Source organism: Ptychodera flava, unplaced genomic scaffold, assembly GCF_041260155.1.
Source record: "Ptychodera flava strain L36383 unplaced genomic scaffold, AS_Pfla_20210202 Scaffold_77__1_contigs__length_564769_pilon, whole genome shotgun sequence".
Classification (NCBI taxonomy): domain Eukaryota; kingdom Metazoa; phylum Hemichordata; class Enteropneusta; family Ptychoderidae; genus Ptychodera; species Ptychodera flava.
The window spans coordinates 491,816-517,082 of NW_027248399.1; the positions used below are offsets into that span (position 1 = coordinate 491,816).

The 25,267-nt window shown below is 38.2% G+C and overlaps 2 protein-coding genes across 2 annotated transcripts; one reads left to right on the top strand and one right to left on the bottom strand.

Moving 5' to 3' along the window:
* Nucleotides 1-1,131: 1,131 nt before the first annotated feature.
* On the bottom strand, nucleotides 1,132-25,079 carry LOC139128898 (signal recognition particle receptor subunit alpha-like). The gene is given in 16 exon segments (XM_070694597.1): nucleotides 1,132-2,523; nucleotides 2,966-3,142; nucleotides 3,687-3,772; nucleotides 4,034-4,247; nucleotides 4,679-4,851; nucleotides 5,278-5,364; nucleotides 5,698-5,813; nucleotides 6,189-6,301; nucleotides 7,037-7,114; nucleotides 7,116-7,215; nucleotides 17,102-17,234; nucleotides 18,609-18,720; nucleotides 20,590-20,790; nucleotides 21,277-21,338; nucleotides 21,341-21,359; nucleotides 24,902-25,079. Coding segments are annotated over 16 exon segments (1,917 nt in total). The 5' UTR covers nucleotides 25,019-25,079; the 3' UTR covers nucleotides 1,132-2,394.
* Nucleotides 8,455-10,281, top strand: LOC139128897 (P2X purinoceptor 7-like). The gene is made up of 2 exons (XM_070694596.1): nucleotides 8,455-8,882; nucleotides 10,098-10,281. The coding sequence occupies exons 1-2, from the start codon at nucleotides 8,461-8,463 to the stop codon at nucleotides 10,261-10,263; spliced, it is 588 nt and encodes a 195-aa protein (XP_070550697.1). The 5' UTR covers nucleotides 8,455-8,460; the 3' UTR covers nucleotides 10,264-10,281.
* Nucleotides 25,080-25,267: the final 188 nt, after the last annotated feature.

Genomic DNA, 25,267 nt, shown 5'->3' on the forward strand with positions numbered 1-25,267 from the left:
CAAAATCCAAATTGTTGGAAGATTACTGATAAACAGACTGATTGCATTTCTGCTCTGTGTGGGCAGTGCATTGTATAGAAGGTGAATCCTATACTAAAGACGATTACCAAACCATTCTATCTTCATGCTATTTCAGAGTTCAGTTCTTTCAAGCTAATGCTGCAATATACTCTCACATCTTTCACATTTCACTGAATGGTGTGTACTTCATAATCTACATTGTTCCACTCGCCTTTTGCTTTGCTTCCTCACTGCCTTGACATTTGCACTTTTCATGTTTCAGCAAATTCATTTCAAAACTCATGCTCCAGGGACCAATACCCAATCCAGTGATTCTGCGGCTTTGTCTGCTGGTCTTGCTTTTCTACTCAAAGTATCACTATGTTTGCTCTGTTATACACTGATCTGTTCAACGACCAAAAACAAGAACAAGAGTGAAGTCCAGGGCAAAAAACCCTCATTTTCCTTATTATTGACTGCTGGGTTTGCTCACTCCAGGACCTGTAATTTGGTCTTGTCAATCGGCTAATTGCTCAAATGGGAATAAAGTGGTATTCATTGTCTTGTATCCTACATTTGTCCAAGAGATTTGATATAGTTCCAAACAGCTAAACTTGTCTGTTCTTCGGTAAACACAGCGCCCTCACAGGAGTATTCTACATGTGTACTATGCCCAGACCTGCTGGCCCATCCGTAAAGCTCAACAACAAGACTTTGTTTAATCTGGTTGCTATGCAATTTGTTATATTGTAAGCATTCAATGTATTGACATGTACAATAATTCTGAAAGGTCTGATAATACCTATCATGACCTGCAGGCCAATCATGTATGGACAATGGAGGAAACTTCCTCTGTGCTTGGAAATTTTTGAACTATATGCTATTGCAAATACTGTTAGTCTAGTTCCTGGCCAGGGTATGTTTTGCCTTCGTTGATTTTTGGCCTTCGCCTATATGGGCAAAGGCCAAAAATATCTGAAGGCAAAAATACTCTGGCAAGGGACAAGACAAAAATACCATATGCTCCGGATGCACTGAGCCAAATGTATCAGATTCTCCGCAGTATGAGCTTTATCTGACAGGAAAGGATTTCATTAACAAAGACTGTACAAAGTCACAAACATCGCACAGCAGGGTTAAATTATTATTTTATTTCTTTATTTATCAGCGAATTAAAAGGTCAGTTTTGCATTCTCAATGGTTTTTCACAGATTTGACAGATGATAGATTAGCAGATATTTTGTAAAATCAACACAGACACTGCCACAGTATCCCAATCACTGGCAATATCCTGCACAGGCTAGCCCAAATGAAAATTCTACATCATCTTCAAATGCATTTAATTCCAATTTTTCCCAGTGTCATAACTCCTGATACAGCTCACTTACATTAGTAGGTATACCTTTCGAACAGCAGCTATACATTGGATGTCAACACTTTCGATGTCTATTCATGAAAGATAAGCATTCAGTTTTTGACTGAGTAGGGTGAGATTTTTTTTTGAAATGAGACTCCACAGGTATACTTCCTCAAACATGTATTCACTCTGATATACCATGATGCACTTCTGTCAAAATTTGATAATGCTGTGACACACAGTATGACGTCAGGCAATTATCAATTCTACTGTACAGTCTGAAATGACTAGCTCAAAATCGTTGCTAAAATCAGGTGTACACCATTTCCTGACTGCCTGTGCGAGTTCATGTACTGCTGGTAGTGAATGTAAGACATGAAATGAATGTGAAGTGTTTGCTTTATGTGCCCATAACCTGGTTGTAACTTTTCTGCCAGGAACTATCAATAATTCATATACCAGTACCTTTAGACTAAAATAAGTAACAAATAAAATATACAGAAACTGAGATCCAAGGTCAGTGTGAACAAATATGCATTTGATAATGTCCATGGAAGGGTTACAAGTAACAATTCTTTAAAAGTCAAAGAAGAACATACTTCAGAAATACTTGGTTTAGTTTTCAGTGTAAATGGGACACATTCACCAGTTTTTTGACAATTTTTGTTGTTTATGTGTGAATTTATTTGTTATTTGGTGATTAAAATATGCTCCGCCATTCATATGGTGTAACTGTTGTAGTGTAATACATTTCCGTCATCTCATTCCTGATACATATTAAAAACAATGTTATGAGCATTTATCACAATCGTAACGCCTGCCAAATAGCAAGCTAACCTCTCAGTCAGCTGACACTGATAAATATTTCAACGGAGTCAATAACAAATAATTTCTCACATGAATCAAACAGTCATTAAAATATCAAAACTGTGTCCCTTTGAAGTTGCTAAGCAATTCTACAGATCTCAAATGCTGTTTGTTAGAAATTTTCATAAACTTTGATGATGTCACTGATCTGCATTGTGCGTTTCAAACACCTAAGCTTTCAACAGGGCATTGACCACTGCTTTGACGTTCAGGTTTTTCAGATCACGGTAGGTCTGACCGGTGCCGACAAAGACGATGGGCTGTCCAGTGGTATAAGTCATGGATATGGCAGCACCAACCTAAAGAGATAACAAAAATATGTTAAATGTGCCGACTGCTACCCCAGATGTACATTTGAAATCATCATGGCACAGGAAACAACGTTGTACAAAAATGTAAATGATACTTATATTTTTTGCTTTAGATTGAAAAGTATGTACGAAGTCAGAGTTTCAACAAAATTGCTTCAGTAAGTGCGGTGTCTCTCAGTAATAAATATGTTGTCAATTACCAAATGCTAAATTTTCTACGGCTGTATCTCCCTGTGACTAAAAATTTCTCTATGACTACCATATGCTGCAAGATGCAAGGTGGATTAGTATGTATTTATGCAAATTGTATTAATGAACATTGTTTTGGTATAAAAATTGTATGGTAGTGATGCCTTATCAATGTGGAATATTCATATATCTCACATCTTCCATGGTATACCGGCAGTGTATAATGGGCCATGTACTGTACCTTGTCATCAATGGTGTCAAACTTGGTGAGTAATATTCCATCAATGAGTCGTGGATTATCCATGTTGGAATGATCAGCTAAGGCTTGGTTGAATTTCACTAACTGATCCACGGCTTCATTGCCAACCAGTGCCTCACCTACAAACATCACCAAGTCTGGCTGGTTGATTTTTATCAGCTGTGAAAGAAACAAACACCATAAATACAATATCACTGAGTGAATCTCGCTTGAAAGACTGTCAACAATCCTATTTGATCCAACTCTTTTGTAAAGTTGCAGCTCTACTGAGGATGGGTAGGAATGGTTTGAATATATTGCAAATGCATGGTAAAAACAACCTGCAGTATTGAGTGCTATTTTGATATTTCAAGCAATTACCAACAGCATTCTGGGTACTTGAATGGATTAAACATCAAATCACAACTTGTACGAATCTAAACTCATTGTACATGTACACTGTAACCCCTAAGAAGGAAAAGCATTATGGATTTCAGAGATCCAAATGCTGGCATGTGATTTGAAACACTGGTAAGTGGCATTGGAATTTATTCAAGTTGAGGCACACATTGCCTTAGTATTTAAGTTTTCACTGTCATTGCACTCATAATAATATGTACATCTAATGAAATCCTGCAAAGACACCAAGGATAGCATGGTAACGGCAACAACTAGGGTATTGCCACCACTTGGTTGGTGTTCTATCAAGACCTTGATTTCTTACCTTGGATAATGATCTCATGAGTGGTTCATTGTCCTGCATACGTCCAGCTGTATCCACCAACACAACATCAATACGACAGTCACGAGCTGTGTAACAAAGGTTTCAAATAATGAAAATGAAAAGTTAGTGTAATCTACTCATTGGCAATGAACATAAACTTTCAGAAATAATTTTCCAAAAGTTTGTGCATACCTCAGTTTTTGTTATGTGGCTGAACCAAAAATCAGAATATTGAGAATATGCTGTCAAGTGTTCATGGAAACTACCAGTAGAGTACTGTATTTCAAATCCTTGTTAGTAAGACATTACAAAACTTTAAAATTTACAATTATTACAATGATCCTTACCGTAATTAATGGCTTCCATAGCAATGCCAGCGGCATCTTTACCATAGCCTTTCTCATACAGCTGTACCATCTGAATGCCGCCATGGGCATCTGGTGGATGTAATGCATTCAGCTTGCGAGTGTGGGTTCTCAGCTGTTCCACTGCACCAGCTCTGAATGTATCGCAGGCAGCCACCAGAACACGGAAACCATTCTCAACCAACCAGAAACAAATCTGCAGGACACAATGATTTGCAAGTATTAAATGTCACTAGAGGGCGCTGTTGTCAAGTCATAATTCTGTCAATGGGCCTGAGAAAAACTTATTGCCTTGTTTCTGAGCCCAGATGCACTGGTTCACAGCTTATGAAACTTATTTTGACATTCATTAAGAACAACTTTTACTGTCTTGTTTAATGAAAATTAAACATTCACTGTTTTACCAGTATGAAAAATTCATATAGCTCTCTAAGTTTGAGGTAATTTGCTTTTGTATCCAAAATATTTGCAGGTCAACCCCTGACATTTAATTGTGAATAGAATACATCCTACTCTACCAACATTTAACCTGCTAATCTCCGATTACTTGTAACAAGGTCCAAAATCACCATTGAAAACAATCAATTTGGACAAAACCATGGTGGATCGAGGGTATAAGAGTTTTACCTTTGCAAGATTAGTAGATTTGCCAACACCATTGACACCACAGAAAGTGATGACGTACGGCCTGTGTTGATTCTTGGTGTCCAGAACATCACGAAGGATATCAATACGTCTGCGTGGAGAAAGGATTTGAACCAATGACTCATTGAGACTGTTCTTCACAGTGGATGTAATACCTGGTGAAATAAAACATGACACTCTGTCACAATGGTATGCTGGAAATGACAGACATTTGTAGCAAAATGTTGCAATGCTGATTTAGATTCAGAGATTTACATCAATTTGAGACAGGTGTACTGCATGATTTAATACAATTCGGGAATGACAAAGGATGTAATAGTATAACTGATTTCTTTTTTACTCCTTTATCATAATAGTTTGGCCCAAATCCATTGTTATGAATAATAATTATGGGTCTGTTGATAGGGCATTGGACGGGGATGAACAGGTTCCACCTATCATGCAAATTATACCACAAGTTATGTTGATGATTATACAAGCAAAACCACACATCCATGACTTTCGATGGGTACTGATGAGTATATTATGAAAGCCAGGTATTTCTTTGTAATTTTGACACAGGTTTGCAGACATCTACTCACGGTCAAATGTTCCCAAGACTTTGCCTTGCAGTTTAGTGGCAACCGACTCACACAGTTTATCAGCAATATCAGCTGCTACATTCTTTGCTGCAGAAAAGTTAAGAAAGAAACAACCAATGAGTGTGTCAGAATTGTTAATTGTCTTTATACATCCATTTCTGGATATCGCAAGGAAATAAATTATTGTAAATTACTTCTCGCAATGAAATGAATTATTGTAAATTACTTGTAATGAGAACATCAACAATCCAAGTTCTGTATGGAATCTTCATTTATCTGAGAGGGAAAACTAGTATTCATTCAATTTAGATGTGCTAAAGAAACACTGTCAAAAGAAATACAGTGCATGACTTTGAGGATATCAGTGCAACAGGCTCCTGATGTCACTACAGTTGATATGGTGTGCGAGTGGACTCTTACCGATCAGATGATCTTTCATCTTGTCAAGGGCAGGAGCTACGTCTTCCTTGGTCAGCGTCTTGGATCCAACCAGACCTTTGAACATGCTGAACACACCAAATCCAGACCTGGATGTACTGCAGTGACAACATTCAACGGTAAAATATCAGTGAATCATAATCTGAAAGCAAGGCATGACTGGTGATTATTGGTATATGTATGTACAATTATCAATGCAGATCAGAAAAATAATAAAAACACTGCTGCTACTAAAAACTAATGTAAAAAAATTTGAGTTGTGTATTTTGAAAGTGTGTGCATACGTATGCCTGCACAACATCACCCCTTTTGGATGCATCTCTCCATTACACATACATACACATAGCCACATACTAACACACACCAGCACATATACCGTACATGCATTGTAAATTTAGATCAGGACATATATGTACATTCATAAACAGAGTTTATCAGCATGAAACAAATCAGTAAAGGAAGCACAGACTTACTTCTTCTTAGTAGTTGTTTCCTCTTCCTCAACTTCTTCATCTTCATCTTCATCTTCAGATGATTCAGTATCAATGTTGTCAAGCTCTCCTTTCATGGTACCGACAAACTCCATCTAGTCACATCACAAGAAACATGTGTTAAAGCCATGATTCTCAATACACATTTTTTAATGGGAAAAGCCCTAATTTGAAATCCCTGGGTCTCCAGGGTTAAAGCCCTAATTAATGCCATGACCTTTTATTTGTAGACTGTTCACAATGGATAGACGCTGTGTATATTATTTCTTTAATTTAGGCTTAATACCAAACATAATTCATTCTTTGCTTTACAGTAATCATGGCAAGAAGTGAGCACAGTGGTTGTACACCTTTACAGTAACAAACTTATCAGAGCAAGGCTACTTACAAACACAGCGTGTACATGTACACATGATATGTTTGTAATTGGAAACTAAAAGAGGTTCTGTACTGATATACAAACACTGATGCCAACAAGTGCTGATACCAAGCCAAAAATCTTGAATTTCTGCAAGACTTCACAGCTGTGTCAGCATTGCAATCCGACACCAGGGAAATACTCTGTCAACAAAATGTTGTTTTAGCTGTTGTATGATCTCTACTGACAGTGGACACTGTCTATGGGGACTGCCTACTTGCCACTTTGTCAGTTCACACTGGGAAAATACATTTGTCATTGTTGATAGAACATTCATAATTATTTGTACAATGCCTCAAAAACACGGAAAGGGTTACTTTGTTATTGTTTGTACATTTTATCCTTCAAATGCACCTGATAAATGCATCTCATCAAAATTTTTTGACAAATAGCAATTTCATCTGTAACTTACAGCATCCTGTATGTCAGCATCGTTGACTCCATTGGTTGCTATGGTAGCAGCATCCTGATCTTTGCTATCACTGAAATCCAAGTCTTGGCATCCTTAGATGTGCCACCGTGAGACCAACACGAGCTTGTTTCTCTCTCTTCTTTGGTTCTTTTGTGTTCTTGGATTCTGGGGCACTCTTACTGAAAATTGAAAATTAAGAAAGGTCAAACATACATGGGACGTCCAGCGTTTTTAGAGGTTAAAAACGGCAAGCGAGGGTATTTGGTTGCGGATATAAGACCTCTGGAGTGAAAACTAGCATATTTGGCGGGAAATAATCACCGAGCGAAGCGAGGTGATTATTTCACCCAAATATGCTAATTTTCACCCCAGAGGTCTTATATCCGCAACCAAATACCCGAGCGCACCGTTTATAACCTCATTATAATATGCTAAAGTTAAAAACAAGTGGGCAATTTCGTTATTTAGGGCCGAAGTTGGAACGAGAGTTCAGGAGCGCGCAGCCTCATACAAACTCTAAAAAGAATGTTTCAGAATGCGCGCGCGTGCACAGTTGAATTCATAAAATACGGTTACGCAACGCATCGATATCGCGATTAGACATCGAACTTGAAGAATTTTACTTAAAAAAACGCTCAAAAAACTTTAAAAAATCATGTTGTTGTTACATAGCCTCCGCTCCTTACAGAAACTCTTCATTTGTTGGTTCGTCAAGCTGCACTAGACTAAAATTTAACAAACAAAATCAATCTGAAGCCATAGACTTGTTCGACATTATGGCGCGTTGAGCTCTCAAGTTGGCGTTCAAAATTTGCGCGAGCTCAAAAATGTTACGCGGCGCGCAGGTCTTCTTGTTGAGAATATAAACCCCGGCTCCAGCCAATCAGATTGCCGGATTCCAGCTAAGCATATTATAATCAATGATAAGTGGGAGGCGAAGCTGACTTTATCATGGTTGTAATTTGTGATGAGAAATGTGACGGTAAGGGTAATGGTCTCTATAATCAATAAATACAGTCATTTAAATGACATCTTCCTTTCCAAGGATAACTGCGAAAAGGTCATACCATCCGAGTAGAACAATGACTGTCCATGAACGCTATTGTAATCAGTAACACTGTACTACTGTTAAAGGGATGGTCCACCCAAATATTAACCTGCCTTTAAAAGTTGAAGAAGATTATATTTGTAACATTCATGTTGAAAAAATGAAAAAATTATTGTTTATTGTCCGAGAAATTAAGTTTTTATTTATGTTGTGTATGACGCCATTTTCGCTGTAAGGAAGCGCCACCTATCGGAATGCCTCCGCGAGGCTTCAACTTTGATGACGTAAAGTTTTCGTGTTGGGCTGAGGAAGTTAGGGGGTATCGCTAGGGGGTCTTATGTGCCGTTGGTTTACACTGAGATACAAGCACTACACTATGGAAACACCCGGCCTTCAACCCTACAATTTCGAACCTGAATTCAGCGATTGCGAATTCCATGACTTCGAACCAGATTTGTCCGACGAATACATTGACACATCTACAGAGTCGGAAGGTGACGACAGCATACACTCTTTCGATTCGGAAGAGAACCACGCTGAACTTGAAGGTAGCGACAACTGGTGTTCGTGTGGCAAATGCAGTGCAATGGCTTCGCAAGTGGAATGCATTTGCTGTCAAAAGTGTGACTTTCTACAAAGTAGACCAGAACTTGAACCAAACTCATGCATTACAGAACACGTCGATTTCAAAGTAGTGTGTCTTCACCCTGCTGTCCTTGGAACTGCGTTTATTCGACAAGAACTTAACCGGAAGCGTCGACATACCGACACTGTTGAAAGTGAAACCCTGTCAAACAAGTAAGTTGCGCGTTCTCTCTAGCCGTGTAGACCGTGTTTAGCCACATTGTTTCATCTTAGTTTCATCGGACGGGACCCGTGTAAGTTGTAAAGCCAGTGTATAAACCTTCGGATTAATTGATTCAAGTGTTCGTTGTTGTCAATAAATACAGTAAGTCGGCCGATGCAGATCAGTGGACGCTGACATTGGTCAGTGCGACTCTATACTTGATCAAAACATGATTGACATGGCGTGATGACGCGACGTCCACGGTCCATGATCAAAGTAAACCAAATGCTTGCACGACCTTGTTCAAAACATTTTGAATGAGATAAGTCAAAGTCTTTGACTCGAACAATTTATGCCGACAACTAGTGCCTGGCTTTCGTCGGTCGACTACATGCCATGAGGTACAAGCGCAATCATGACAATGTATACAATGTAGGGTTAGGTGTTTCCAGCTGCACGTTAATAATGTGAAGCATGATTACCAAATGTGGTTCTACCATGTCTCTATTGGAACCCACACAGCATTTCCCTACTCAAAGTCAAACCACGGTCCCTCTCAAACCATGGACCTCTGTGCCGAGTCCATACTCAAAGAACTCGATCGTTCTTCATGGATGTTAATGTAGTGGGATTGCCAATGGTTTATCATTCATATTATTCATAAACGATTGCTTTGAATTGATTGTTGGGGTGCAGGGCAACCGCCGACTTACTTGTTGAAGTGGGTCAGAGGGCTCCTCCCATGTCAGCAGCTCTAATTGTAGAGAAGTGGGTTTGTTGGCACATTGTACGAGGCGAAATTGTCTCTTCCTACCTCCATGCTTGAACTATGACTGGGCTCAAATTACATAATTTTAAGAGAGAGAGAAAGAGAGTAGGACGATGGATATATTTCTGTTAATATTTTTACTCTGTCTTGTGAAACCGAAATCTGAAACATGTCCTCTATGTCGGCATTTACAGTCATAGTCTAGTGGTTAAACATAGTAGGATTTTGTTGGTAAAAATTATGAGCTGTTTCATTTGAATTACATTTTTATGGTAATAAATGTCCGTATTAAATGTCCATTTAGCAATACAGCAATTTTTGATGTCACTTATCCATGTAGTACCTACCCTGCACTTGTGATTTTTAATTTAGACCAGGGTTTGACTAGAGAGTTATTTGTCACAGTTTAAATCAATGTGATATTCATTAATATTTCCTATCTTTGTTTTTTTAACAGGCAGTATCGTTTGGCTGCATACAGACAGTTTATTGCATGGGGACACTCCTGGCAACGTCTTGGTCAAGGTGTGAGAAAGGTTGTCCCATCTTGTGTTGTCACTGCCATAAGAAACAAGTACCCAAAAGGAGACGGTGAAGATTGCATTGGGTTCAAGGAAAAGTAAGCACAACTACAACAGCATACATTTGTCACTGCCGTTTGCCAAGGACACTCATACAAATCATAGACTTGAACATTTGTCACTGTCATCTTTTTTTATTGCACACAACACATTCATTTCTACAAAACTGTTAATATTGCTATTTACGATATATCCTTGATTCTGTCATAGCAATGACATTTGAGTCTTCTTTCAAAAACAGTGACATAGAAATTGTGGAAAGATATGCAAAGAAAGCATTTGTAAGAAGAAACATTTAAAAACACTTAAATCACATTGTTGTGGTATGATAAATACTGAAAGTTGAACACCAAGAAATGTTGCAATATCACTATGCTTATCACTGCGAACTGTGACCTTTTTCACAGTCGATTTATGGAGTTGTTTTCAGCGAGAATCATTACTTCAGGCATATCTGAATAGCAATAAAACACTGGATGGGCAAAACAGTTACATTTTTCAAGTTTCCTGTACTCAGTCTGAAATGAATAACTACAAGAGACTAGGTACACTTTAACGACAAAATTTGTTCAGTGGAATCACTGCTACTGTTTTTTTTTCTACCTTGCTTTTTCGAATTGCTGCATTATTTGCACATTTCTGATTTGTCAGATTTATCTCACATGGTGTTTACATGCGACACATAAAGTGACACTTTATTCATTCTGTAATTACAGTACAGCTGTACTGGGGAATGGGATGTCTAGATAAATAATTCTATATACATTTACATGCTAGCTTGTATTTTAAATACAATGTTTACAATAAAACAAATGACCAAGTAAATGTCTTGTGTAAATATGTTGTTTACAGGTACTGGTAGAAGACTGATAATGATAAGTACAGGAAAATAATAGCATTCAGGTCAGCAGAAGAAAGTACCATTTTCAGATATTGATAGCTGTGCTGATGACTTTTATGTTCATAACAAGTTACATGTTTTCATTTATTTGCATTTCTTTTCTTTTGCATTGCGGTGCTATTGTCAGTTTTTTCATCGCTGAAACCGGCTTTGATACCTTTGTAGCAGATCTTCTTTTGGTGGTGCTGGCACAGGTGCTATATTCTTTGGGAGACTATTCACATGGTGTGTTCTTGTACTGGCCACTGGTACACTTTTGTCTTGTGCTATCTTTTGCAGCAGGGTGGATACTATCAGCTGCTTGGCCCACTCGTAGGACTTTTCTTCATACACTTTCTTCACTATCCATGTGTTGGTAGCTTTTGGACATACAGGTCTCCACTGCAAGTCACCATTCTTGTTTCTTCGATGGGCCCGGCCCACATTTGCATTGTGGTCGGTCGGTGCAGCAAGTTGGGTTCGGGCCAACATCTGCTCATAGTCAAACTCTTGACGTTTTGGTACGTATTTGGTCATCATACTATGGTAAACTTCAAGACTACCAGTATGACAGAATTCGCTGAGGTGTTTGATGTCCTTCAGGATTCTCTTATCAGTGACAATAGACATCAAGGCTTTGTGTGGTGCACTTCCCATCTTCATCCACTTCTTCTTTCTCTCAGCTTCTCTGCTGATGGGACCATGTACACACGCTTTCACTTTGCTAAACTCCCTGGGAAATTTGTGCTTATTGGCCACATGGTACCCAATTGATGACCACATTTCCACCAGTAGCTGTTCATCACCTTCACACTGAGCAGCACACCACCAGAGGTGATTGCAAATGGACTTGATCCAGGGGTTGAGATCTTCACACCCTTTCTTCTTTGCAGCTTGGGTCAGTCGCTTCTTGATTGAATTGGAGAAGTGCCATACGTCGAATTGGTGCTTTATACCTGGGTATTCTTTCAGCAACATGCTTCTGATTTGAACATGCCGGTCTGTAGCAAGGATGTTGATATTTATATTTGCACTGGTCAAATAATCCACAACTCTCTTGCATCCTTCTTTTTCCATCCTACTTGAGCTGCCAACTTCACTGCTTTGAACTAAACTGAAGTTTAGAATTTTGCTGGATTCCTCATCTATAACGGTGTATGTGCAGTATTTGGCACTGTACCCAGGTGAATCACACCGACCATCTCCGCAAATGTTGACTGTTGTTCTTGAATTATCTTGGATAATTGTTCTCTGCTCTTCTTCCCAAGCTGCATTGATGGATGGTGACACATAGTTCTTCTGGTTGAGAAAATATGTGGATTTGCCAATAAACTCTAAGTTGAGAAGCATGGCAAAATGACTGATGCGTTGATAGGATAGACCACTGATCAGTATGGCAGCAGACACCAGTAGATTACCAGCAGGCATCTTGCCAAAACATGGTTGAGAGTCCCACTGTAAAATGCGATGTCCATTGAAACAGAATGTTGTGACTGAAAGTAGTGTGCCATCTGTAGTTTTCTTCTTAGTGTCGTCAGGGGATGTGCTGCTATTACACTGGGGACAGGTTAAACAGTTTAGCAGAATATCTAACTGTTGCTCAAAAACTATGAATTTTCTGTCTTCAGCTAATGACTTGGCAATATCGCATGGTTCATCGCCTTCTGTGTCGGTGAGGCTGTCTTCAACTGAGTCTGGGTTAAATGACAGGTCTTCTACGTCATCGTAGTCGTCTTCTATTGATGACTGTGATGTGTCCATGTCTTGACTTGTGATGTCAGACAGTGTTGTTTCATGGGTATCTGATCGTTTTTTGCATGTTGGTGTGGATGTTGCATTGAAGGGGGATGTCATCATGATTCTTGGTTCTGGAGTATGGGATCTTTCGATATTTTCAACACTTCTAGATTTCTGGGAATAGGTGTGATCATGCTGGGTGGTTGTCACTCTTCTGGTGACATCTATGTTGCAATTTGGACACGGAGAGTATGACAGCTGTGTATCCAGGTCAGTCTGTACTGAAGCATCTTGTTGATTTGGGATAGTTTGGGTGCCAACATCATTACTTGCATTTTCCATGGTTTGAATACCAATTTCTGCAGTGTTGTGTTTTGAAATGCACTGTAACATAAAAAGATAAAATGCATCAGTCAGATTATTTTTTTTATAAATGCTAAATGATTCTTCTTGACAAGAAACAGTCTTCCTATCATATTTCTGAATATAAGTAATACAAAAAGTACAGAAATACCCACAATTCTTGAGTATACTTGTCCTCAGTCAAATGACTTTATGATTTAACAAATCTCTTCATTACACATGGAAACTTGGTCAACAAGGTCAAAGCAAACTCTTTTGCCCATGGAAAGATATTTTTGTTATATTATAGAGGAAATTCACATATTCCACATGCATTGAAACCATTTCAGCTGCTTATAACTTCAATGCAACTTACACAGTGAAACAGTATTTAGTGAATATTTATAAAATTGTAATGTTTAATGTTATTCAGAAATTCAGAAAAAAAACAGTTTATACATATAAAACAATACACACCTGATCTTGACTTGTGAGTAATGTTGGATGACATATGGTCCCATTCTGTCCAGATTCAACTACTATGGTGGTGTTATTGTCATCATGTCGCTTGACTTTTTTAACTGTTGGATTAATGAGAACATTGTTATGCTAAAGACGCACATCAAATGTATTTTGTACAATGCCATACCGGTATAGTTGTAAGATGAAAATTGTTCTAAGCTCATGCATGCATACAATACATCCAATTACAATTATCATCAAAAGTCACAGCTATGAAAATGATACAAGTTCGTTGATACCAAAAGCAGTGTTGTTTGACGTTATGTAACAAAAAATGATTGGTGATCATGGGTTCTAAATTTTACAATGAAATTTGAAATGCACTTACCAATGCGTTGGATCAGTTGATTTCCATTTTCTTCAACCAGTGCTTGCGTCTCTGATTCCAGAATCAATTTGTCCACAAACTATAAAATTAAGCACAGAAAATTTTGATTTAGAATACATTGTGCTCATATATTCAATTAGTATACTTCAATATAACTACTTAATCACCTTTCTATATATACCGGTAAAGTGTCTACGGACAGTGGGAGGATGGGGGGGGGGGGGTCAATTTTTCTTTTCACTATAATGGTCATTGAAGTGTAAACATTCAAGCGTCTCTCTTCTCAGTAATCAGACCAGTGTCCTGTCACGCTACAATTGATTAGAACTCTCTAAATTTATACTACAAACTGCTAAAATCAAATCCCTCATTGGGAAAAGAAAGTGACCAGTACGTAGGGAGGCCGCTACCACATGGCACCTGAACGAACTTTTAGTTCGTTCACCGTTCATGCCCGACATGCCCGTGAAAGTGAAAGCAAACTAAAGCACACGTTCAATAGAGTTCGACAAGAGCTCTATGCATGTAAACTAAACTAGTAACAAAAACACATGAAGCAATATCGCTTAGTTATCGACTGCCGAAATATTCCGGGTCCCGCAGCCAAAACAGCTTGCAGTGGGGTTGGGAAATTCAGTGCTGGAAACGACTTCGGCCGTAACTGTTGGGTACGGAAACGACCAGTTACCATAGGAAGCCATACTAGTTTATAATGCATGGAGTTGAACGGATCTTCGATCGCCTGGTGACGAAGCCAACTTAGCGACCAAATTGATATGTTTTCGGGCAAAACACTTCGATAAGCACTGCAAGCTATTATCGATTTGTCGTTAGATTTCAAACGCTCGAATAGAATTGAATGTCGAATTTGCTCCACCTATTTAGCCATTGAAACGCTGGTTTCAAAATATGGACACTTCTTTTTAATAACAACGTACTTTTATCGAAAAATGGGAACTCAAAGTGCTAGTTGTCCAGCTGATATAAATTTATAGCAAGGAAAAGGAGTGACAGATTTCCGAGACAATTTCAAGGGAGGGAGGGAGACAAAGCGGACGACCGGAAACGGCTCAGTTGTCAACTTGAAATGGAGTGTCCGTCGTCAAGCGAAACAATAGATGTTGTACACACTTTCTCGTGGCACAAAATTAAACTTCAAACACACTAAATGTCCTCGCGACAGAAAATTATACTACGATTTATCCTTTCAACAAGCAGACGTAAAACAATATTAAAATTTTCCTGTGTAATAACAAATCAGCTGGTCGTGAGCTAATCGGAAACCGCGGTTCTGAGTCGCCGTTTGTCTGCTGTCAACTTGTTGCAATGTCGATACCGACCACGGTACCAAAAAGAACCGTGAACAGACCTACTCGCTTCAAGGCACACAAATCATAAAACAAGCATAAAACAAGTAACAATCAAAAACTTAGCGAGAATTCCTTATAGATCGTTTCAGGAAAATCCGTCGTAATTCCGCATTAGAAAGTATACTTCACTTAAAAATGCGACAATTTATTTGTGTATTTTACAATGTAGGCCTAGTGGCGGAATCTCTAAGTATTTTTCGACTCTAACTTGCTTTTGCGGTACTTATAAAATTCGAGAAAATAAATGAACTAACAACACAAAAGCCGAATTATAAAGTTTAGTCTGACGTGTCAATATTTTGTCTACATGTAAGACAAAACTTCATATTTGCTCATGTCGGACATTTGCCTGCGATCCATAATGATGAACGTTATCATCTACGCAAAGCTTCTAATTCAGAACTAGCAGAGTATAAATGACTACTGACAAAATGTCTTCCCATGCACAAGAAATTATGCGATATATCTAGCATGATGTGATTTTTAGTTGTGAGAAAGTCGATCAATCCCTTTCCTGAATTCTTTGACACCCTTGTCAGACTAGGCATTTTACCGTATGGATCGTTTCCGGTGTTGTGACGCGGACGCTAGTTGCGTTGTTGTGATGAAATATGACCGCGCAAAAACAAACCTTTGATTTCAATTGATAACACGATATTTATGTTTTTAAATACCTATGCGATGTCGTCCGAATAACAAGTATAACAAGTAAACTTTTTGGTGAGAAAGGTGATCAAAACACAACTCTCCGGCGGCTCAGAAAAATCATAAATATTGCCAACTAACCTCTTTTCTGTTACGGAGAGAGTTTCTCTCAATCGTCTTTGATGTCCTCGAGCTCCTTTTCACCAACGTTTTCCAGTAGTTTTGCGGTACGGCACCATCTCGAAGTCGTTTCCTTATTCCGATTTGGTTGTGAATCGTCGAACTGCCGACAAAGTCATCGTCTTGAAAGTGGTCTTCGCATACGCAAAAACTTGAACTGTACTTATAGTTTTGAAAACTAATGTCAGTGCCGATGTTTAACAGCCACAATTTGCAGAGGCGGGGTTTTTTCATCGGGTTGGGAATGATATAGAATGCTTTATCCAAATCTCGCTCACGATCATTGTCACATCCGTAATATTTACAGGCAGGCATGTTTCCGTTGTTCCCGTGCACACAAGTTGTAGGTAGACGAGACTCCCTAGATCAGACCCCCTAGCCGATGCATCAAAACCCGAAAACTTTACGTCATCATCCGGGTATTTCTCCCGGCATGCTTTACGGATGAGTAGCAAATATGGCTACCCACAGTCGAATAGAAAAGGCTCCATATTGGCCGATTTTAATTTTTATTTTCGTGTATAACTTCAACAAACCGCACTTTCTGTGCAAAAAGTTATGATAAATGCATTTCTGGCATAAATATACACCTGTATACAACAGATTATATTTTGGGTGGACCATCCCTTTAATACATGAAATCTGCTGGTAGAAGCACACTCATCTAATACAAGACACTTTGTTTAATCAATAATACATTAATTTTGTATCTTTAAGGCTGATGTTGGAGTGTACATTTCACTGTATGTCCAAGCACAGCCCTGACAGTAAACATTGGTTTTCCTTTGACACAAATTCTCCTCTCTGCTTGTATTACACCAAGCTGCATTTTCGTGCAATGATATTAAAGCTGTAAATATTAACCTTGTAACTCACCTGCTTTTCTTGCCTTTCATTTTATTGAATAACTTCTCCCGGTTCCTCAAGATCTCTTCTTCATTCAGGGAACCATCACTGTTCTTGTTGCCATTGGCAACTGGAGCTGACATCTTAGTGTCGATTTTTGCAGCTATGTAAAAGAAACAAAAAATTTTATTAACAGAGTTACAATATCCACCTATACAAAAACTACTAATTCTGATATAGAAACCTTACACAATTTAGAGATAAAAATATTGATTCATATTTGAAAAGGGCCGGTAGCTGTGATTTTTGATGATTTTTTTGCTGTTTTTTAATACGTCCATTGTAAGTTCTTGCTTTACTCCCAAAATTATGATAAACCACCTACTGTTCAACTTGCAACCACAGTTTATGTATGTGTAGAATGTACATTTGAATTCTAGTCCAGAGTCGAGACCTGAATTCACATGTGAACAGTAACAATGCAGTTCACACATGTACAGGCTGAATTGACAAGCTGAGTACTGTGTATTTCAACATGCTTTGGAGAGTAGAGCAAGAAACCGTATTCGACACTACAAACAAAAACAGTGAAAAATTCATCAAAAGTAAGAAGAGTTACACACCCTTTACCTGCAAAAATCAACTGATGTCAAATATTTTTACACTAGATAACTGAACCATTTGATAATGGAAAAAATAGTCTGACATTTCCTACTCATAATTGTATGGGCAAGCAAAACTGTATTTCACTGTACAAAAAGATGCCATACGTACAACAGGACTTTTGTTATTGACAGAAAGCTGATAAACATTGCCAGAATGACATATGATGAGTTTGACCTTGATAAATGAATGCAATCCTATTTAAGGACAAAAGAACTATTTCTCTTACTAGTATTATTGAATTAAAGCAGTGGTAAATTACTGTACCAGATGGTTAGTGTGGGTGCTTTAAAATTGCATAATACTGTACCTACTGTTTGTAAAAGCATTTTTTGTATTTTACTGATACACAGAGTTCAAGGTATACAGGACTGTGATTTCACAAATAATACGTTTGAATTTATGTATATTCAATTTAATAATTCACTCCAAATTTATCCATTGTTGTGAAGACAAATTCTGATATCCTAACTCATAGATGAAAATGTGAGCAAAACAGACAATATTCTGCTACTCGTGTGAAAAAGAATTCCCTAAAGAAAACAGTCCTCTGATTTCGGTCTGTTACTATGGTTACTATCATAATATACAATAAAATCTTCAAATTCATGTATATTTCGTCCAACTATTCACTCCTGAATTCTCTCCATAGGGACCTGGGTATATGTTGTAAAGACAATTCATACAGTGATTCAACAAAAATGCTCAGCTGAAAATGTGTGCAATGCAATGGGGGGGGGGGGGGGGGGGGGGGGGGGGGGGGTTGCTTCAAGAATCATCTGGTTGTTGGTCACTATTTCTATGGTTACTATTTCTATGGTTACTGTCATGTCTCACACACTTGATCAATCATGAATGATTCCATGCCGCTTACCATTTTTCTTATTTTTATTTTCCTTTTCTTTCACCTTCTCATCTTTCTTGGGATCAATGATCATCGAAGACACTTTCTTTTTGGACTTCTCAGATTCCTGAAAAGTTCTCATCTGAAAGATAATGTCAGGTACATGTTAGCAATGAACACAGAAGTCACACTTATTATTCTCCCAAAGTCACAAGAACAAGCAGTTACTTATTGCTGCATAGGCTATGCTACAGAGCAGTATAACAGTTTATTGTTTGTATATTTGATATACCGTATAAATTGTGTTCTTGTTATCTTTGCAGTGAGTATCAGTGTTGCAGCCAGGATGCGCCCTTGCAATAATGTCCCCAAACAAAACCCTTTATCCCACATCCTCGCCCATCTTGGGTCACTTCGGGTGCACGCACTTATGTGTTGACTGTGCTCAATGGGTGTAGTCTGCCAGTAATATGTGTGTACTGACGATGGCCTTTGTTTTGCATTATTTTGAGGATTCTATTTACGTATTTTTGAAGCTGTGATTAAAAGTAACTAAAACACTGCACTTGGTTGTAGTCCAACTTAACTATGATTGAAGGCAGATATCGTACTGTTACAATTGCCTGAAATTAAAAGCATAACGACGGACCCCCCCCCCCTTGAATTTTGTTTTATTTTGTGAAATGAATTTTATAATAAAAAATACCGCAATTATACGGTGTCGCTCAAATTTGATCAGAATTGGTACATACCAAAGATCAACAATAAGTGTTATTTCTATCTGTTCAGTGCAGGAAAATTATGCATTGATTTTATGACAATTTCTGCACAGTACAACCAGAAAAACAACAAGAAATACAACCAGAAAAACAACAAGAAATATTTAAACAAGAAAATTAAGAATGACAAAAGTAATTAAGGTCTGAAACTTTAGGTACTGAAGGTCAACTTTAGCAACATGCGTAGCACGAGAATCTTTCTACCATGGATGTACAAAAATAGACATCCATATGGTTTCAGCAGATCTGTTAATATGTCACAGTTCATAAACAATGACAGGAAATGACAAATTAGCTGTTTCAGTTACTGCTATCACTCCCAAACATAATAGGTACCCTGCATACAAATACGTTAAAGGTCAAAATCCTCTTATTCAGATGTGTGGGCTGATTCAGTTCACTGCCACCACTCCTGCACACTTGCAGTATTTCCTTTTTTCTTACCTCATTTGCACATTTTCACACTGATGTGTTAATTTGAACAATTCACATCTCAACCCCTACATCTACCTGTACACCAAATACTGAGATGGTAGCTTTGGCGGTATGGGAGCCTTTGTGTGTGACGGACATACATCCGCACATACCCACAAATATACAGACACAGACGCCACTCAGACTCATCATATAAGCTCTTTTTTGTATTTATATATAAAACAAAATATGAGCTAAAAAAACATTTAATTGACAACTGACAATGTTGTCTCCAAAATGTGTAAAATGTCCCCCAAAATAAACAGCAGTGGGACACAGTGTCCTGTGGTTTAAAATATCCTGGCTGCAACACCGGAGTATATCTGTGATCAAAATATACAGCACTGATTACATGACACGCTTATATGAACTGGGTCAGTCTATCTAGACTACAGGGGAGTTTTGAAAATGTACATGTAAACAATTGAATCAAATAACATGAACTATAAACTAGTAAGTCTGTAGAATGTCAACAGCCTCTGTGCCATTTTGTCCTACTGACTTTGTGAAGTACCGTAGTTGTGCGATATACAAGTGCAAACAACATGTATCTTGTTTTTTTAACAATCAGTCATATGAGAAACCTCTGTGTATAGTCATTTCTTACATTATTCCAAACACAGTTGGTTACATTGATAGAAATGAAGTCAACTTGAAGGACTGTAAACTGTCTACCAGATTTTCAAAACGAAAATAATATGAAAATTGCGTTTACATTGTATGCTCAGTACGAAGTGAGAATAACCATATTAACAAACCTGTTTTGGTTTTTTTGCTTCTACTTTTCTAGATTCTTCAGCTGCTTTCAACATCTTCTGAAAAATCTCCGTAAAACAGTCATAGGATCGACTGACATTCCTTTCTTTCAAGTCATCCTTGTATTTATCCCGGAATTCTTGATGGACATCGTCGATGAACTTGTCAACATATGACAACGTCAAAATCTTTTGATACGCAACCTGCAGAAAAATCAAAGGATCAATGCTTTGGTATTGGATAAATCTTGGGACCGAAAGCAATGCACTGTGGGTAAAGATGAACAAATGGAAGGGGTAGATGAGGTGATACTAGAATGGTGATAGGATGGGAACTGTACAGACCTGAGTTTGCTATCTGCTATTACTACATTCAATGGACAAAAAGTACCCTCTCACCGATCTCATCAACATCACCTATCCATGTTAATTTTGTGTTTGAACAGAAATTGCAATCGTGATGCAGGAAACTGTTTCTGGTTGGTTTGTTTAATACATTGGAAATAAAAATTTAGTTTTATAATACGGTATAGTACACTGCAGGTATAAGGATTGACAGTTTCACTTCTTTTCCCATTTTGTAACATCGCAAACAGGACTTGCATAAGATGATTTTAATTTCAATTCATGTTGACTATCATTGAACACAGTCAAAAACTGAGACGATGATGTGATCACGTTCCAACTTACCACAAAAACCAATTCAAATTCATTGTCTAATTTATATTTTAGAGTCAAGGCTTGGTGGTTGATGTGTTGCTTCCGCCCCTCTCCTGTAAGAAGAAAAGTATGATATGTATAAGGTGTATCTTTATAGCCAATCAGTGGCATGTATAAGACATGTTGAGGACAAGGTGGCCTAGGCTATCAATAATAATTGTAACACACCTCATCCGCAGTCTGTATTCTAATTCGCCAGTTGATAGTCACGTGGGATGCATTTTTTTGTGCTGATCCACGTAAACGACGTCATCAGGATCATTTGTTGGAACTGTTGCCTGCCATGCATCAGTTCTGAAAAATGATGCCCGCTGACGTCAAAAACGACACTGACGCGTGGCGCGGGACAGAATGTAAACAAAGATGTCGTCTGCACCCGATCGAAACGATAGTCGAGAATTTTTTGGTTATCCTACTTTCTGAAGAAGAATTGAATGCTTTGCTTTCAGACAAGGACTCGAAAACGGACGAAAACTATAATCAAAGGTGCATTGTACGTTTTGCAGAAGTATTGCGATCCTGTTAGGAAAAACGTTTTCTTATTGAACCAACATATTACATCATAGGCCTGTACATGAGACAAGTTTTGTGTATAGTACGTTCTTATGCATGGCTACGGATGAGATGTGTTACAAAACACATATTGACTGGCCATGAGGGCAACAGCATAGTCTTTAACCCTTCGGGCCTGTGAGTCCACCCCAAAAACAGACTGTTTCCCTCGGCCTACGGCCTCGGGAAACAGTCTGTTTTTGGGGGGTGACTCACAGTCCCTCGGGGTACAGACGTATGCTGTTGCCCTCATGGCCAGTCAATATGTGTATACTGCATGTTTGTCGTGACAATGGCTTTGTGCAACATGTCTTTCATCAACACGGGACATTCTCATCTATTTCATATGACAGGCCGATCTATAATACCAGTACTAGTGGAAAACAGGACTGACACACTTGAAGGCATGTGATGTGTTCAGTAGACTCATATAAAATGCTGCTGTAGTTTTTGTACTTTGTCCCATCCCTTTGTACAGATGTATACATTCAAACTATATACTACACAGGTGTCATTGCACCCACACCAACTCCAGTAACAGCAGATTTTGTGTGTGTGTGTGGAGTCAGACTGCTCAAACACCTCACCATTTTGGTTCTCAGTCACTGTGAACAACTCTACATTCTCTAAGGTGTTTGGTTAATCTATCGTTCAGTTTACTGTAATGTTGCCCTGCAGACATATGGCTTGCATTGACTGCTTATAATTTTCAACTTTGAAACTGCCAGAGAAAATATCCATGAAATGAGCTTCAAAAGTCCTAAGACAAAATGAATCCTGAATTTGTAATATTAATATGATTATTACGGGTAATAAAGATTATTATTATGTAGGGTGCTCTATCTTTTTTGGTGTATTAACATGTACAATTGGAAATATTTCAAGGTACATGTATAGGAAAAAAAAATATGCCTTTATGAATGGGATTTGTGACTTGGGAGATATTCCAAAAGTACAGGTACACAAGGTCGAATTCAAGTGTGGTCATGAAAGAGATTATGCTCTGGGTAACCAATCTGTACATGTAATATTGATCTGTTCTACCATAGGCAGTCTTGTTTCTACTGTTACAGTTTAGACTAAGGCTCGATTATGGATACACTGTAGTAACCTGCTTGACAGTCTGTGGTGAAATTACAGGATCTGATTGACCCGACACACAAATTGTGATTGTGACCCCTGGTTTTACTGTCGTATTTAGAAAGTGTTCATTATGGGTGGGTAATTCTCGTCTTTTCTTGTGGTATGGCACCTAGTTACTTGATGATGTTGATCATTAATCAATAGTGATAAGAAAGAATGATTTTTTAAAGCAGACAACATAAGTAAGGCCAAAAAAAATAAATAGTTTGTTTCTCATCCCCGCGCGCGTCAATGTAGACCCGCCGCGCCAACCTTTTTTTTTTGCATCTCAAGAGGGAACGAAAAAAAAATGAAAAAAAAACAAACAAAACTAAGAACAAATTAAACCGTTCAGATCATACCAAAGCAACACAAATATTTTATGATATACAAAACTGAACTAGACAGAACATTGAACATCACACAGTGCTGTAACATTCCATCAGAACTGTACACTATGCCATTGAAAGCTATCAAAACTGCATTCTGCACTAATAATCAAAAGCAGCACTGTTGATATGCTAAAAATTTGCTGTGCATTTATCTCTACATGCATTCCTATGTCTCATGTTGTAACGCGCTTGTTGTTGATGGTTGAATAAAAAAAAGTACCAGCAAAAAAAAAAAAACCCGCGTCACCGCATCATTTTTGCAAGATGCCTAGGATGAGAAACAAACTATTTTTTTTTTTTTGCCTAATGGAAAGCAACAATTATCCAAGCTGTGGGTCCATAGCCGTGGTGTTTTTCAGATGGATTCCTACGTTTTATGAGCTGGTTTTCACTTTACGACTTTTAACCTGTGGTGGGTTAAAAGTCATAAAAGTCACAACCAGCCTGTAAAAGGTAGGAATTCTGTCTGTAACCACCACAGCTATGGACCCACAGCTACAATTATCCAAGATATCGTATTGTAGAAAATTTACCCCAAGGCCTCGAAGTAAAGCTGTTTTTACCTTGTATCAGAAAATTTGCATCCACTTGTCTGGAATCTTGACAAGGGTCGGCAAAATATTGCATGAAACCATCAAGCAAATGTTGATACTACAAGATCAGTGAGATTTCATAGGGCTTTATGACACCATTGATGATAAAAAGTTATTGCTGTCAGCCTGCTTGTACCTATGTGTGTGTTGTTTGTCAAGTCATTGGTATTATGTAGAACCTACAAAATAGTTGGCGATATTTTTCAAAAACATTTAAGGTCAATGACATTCTTTGCTATTCTTCATGCCACGCAAGTTACATTTTACTTTCATGGTTATAAAGTGGTTGCCATTCCACATCATGACCATTCAGATCCAAAATGTGGGCATGGGTTTAATGTGTTTTTAAACTATGGGTGAACCATTCAGAAAGCCTAACCATGGAGGTAGTCTCTACTACCTCCATGGCCTAACTGAACACATTGCACATCTGATCATATATACATGGCATAAATCACACAAAGTCATCTACTGAACTTCCACCCTGTTGTCAGTGTTGATAAAGTCTGTACATTACTCAAGCATGATGGGTCTGTTTTACCATGGATGTACAAATCTATTGTTGTACATCCTTGATTTCACCATCTCTGAGTTTCTACAGGAGAACACGCTGTCAGCTGCGACCATTTCATCAAACCATGGAGGTAGTTCTCTTCTTCTAACTCCATGATCAAACAGAAACGCTACCTACAAGTTCATGGTTTACTTGAATACACTTTCTGTCCACTGATAACTTTAACAGCTTTTATAAATTACAAACAACATTCCTACATCCCATAAAACGTCGGGGACATCAGAAATTAGCGGTTTCCGTGAAGACCGGAAGCTGGTCCGCTTATCAACATTGGCATTGCACAACACCGTAGGTAACATATGGTTCTGAACCGAACAGACTAGAAGTCTTTATACTTACATGTAAATTCATTCGAAACTCACCTGTAAAATGACACTTTTGATAAGTGCATTGACAGGGGGGCCTAAAGCCTCACATGTACCCTGAAAGTACCATAACACGATCCCTCCCTTGCTAAAAATTGTAAATAAATCCAACATTTCGGAACGCTGGTTCAGTGATTTCCCCTATCTCAGTATCTATGATCTCTTCCGCTTAAAATTACATGCGCATGCGCGCGTCCTTGTTTCTTTATACTCGCAAAGGTACAGGATGCCAAGATTCACGTCAATTTTGATTACGAAAATCAATATTTTTGTGTGTAGAAAACATCACAATAAGATTATCGTTATATGGAAATAACAATAATTGAAGCATTTCCATTTTCTTTCGGTGGGGGTTGAAGGTGA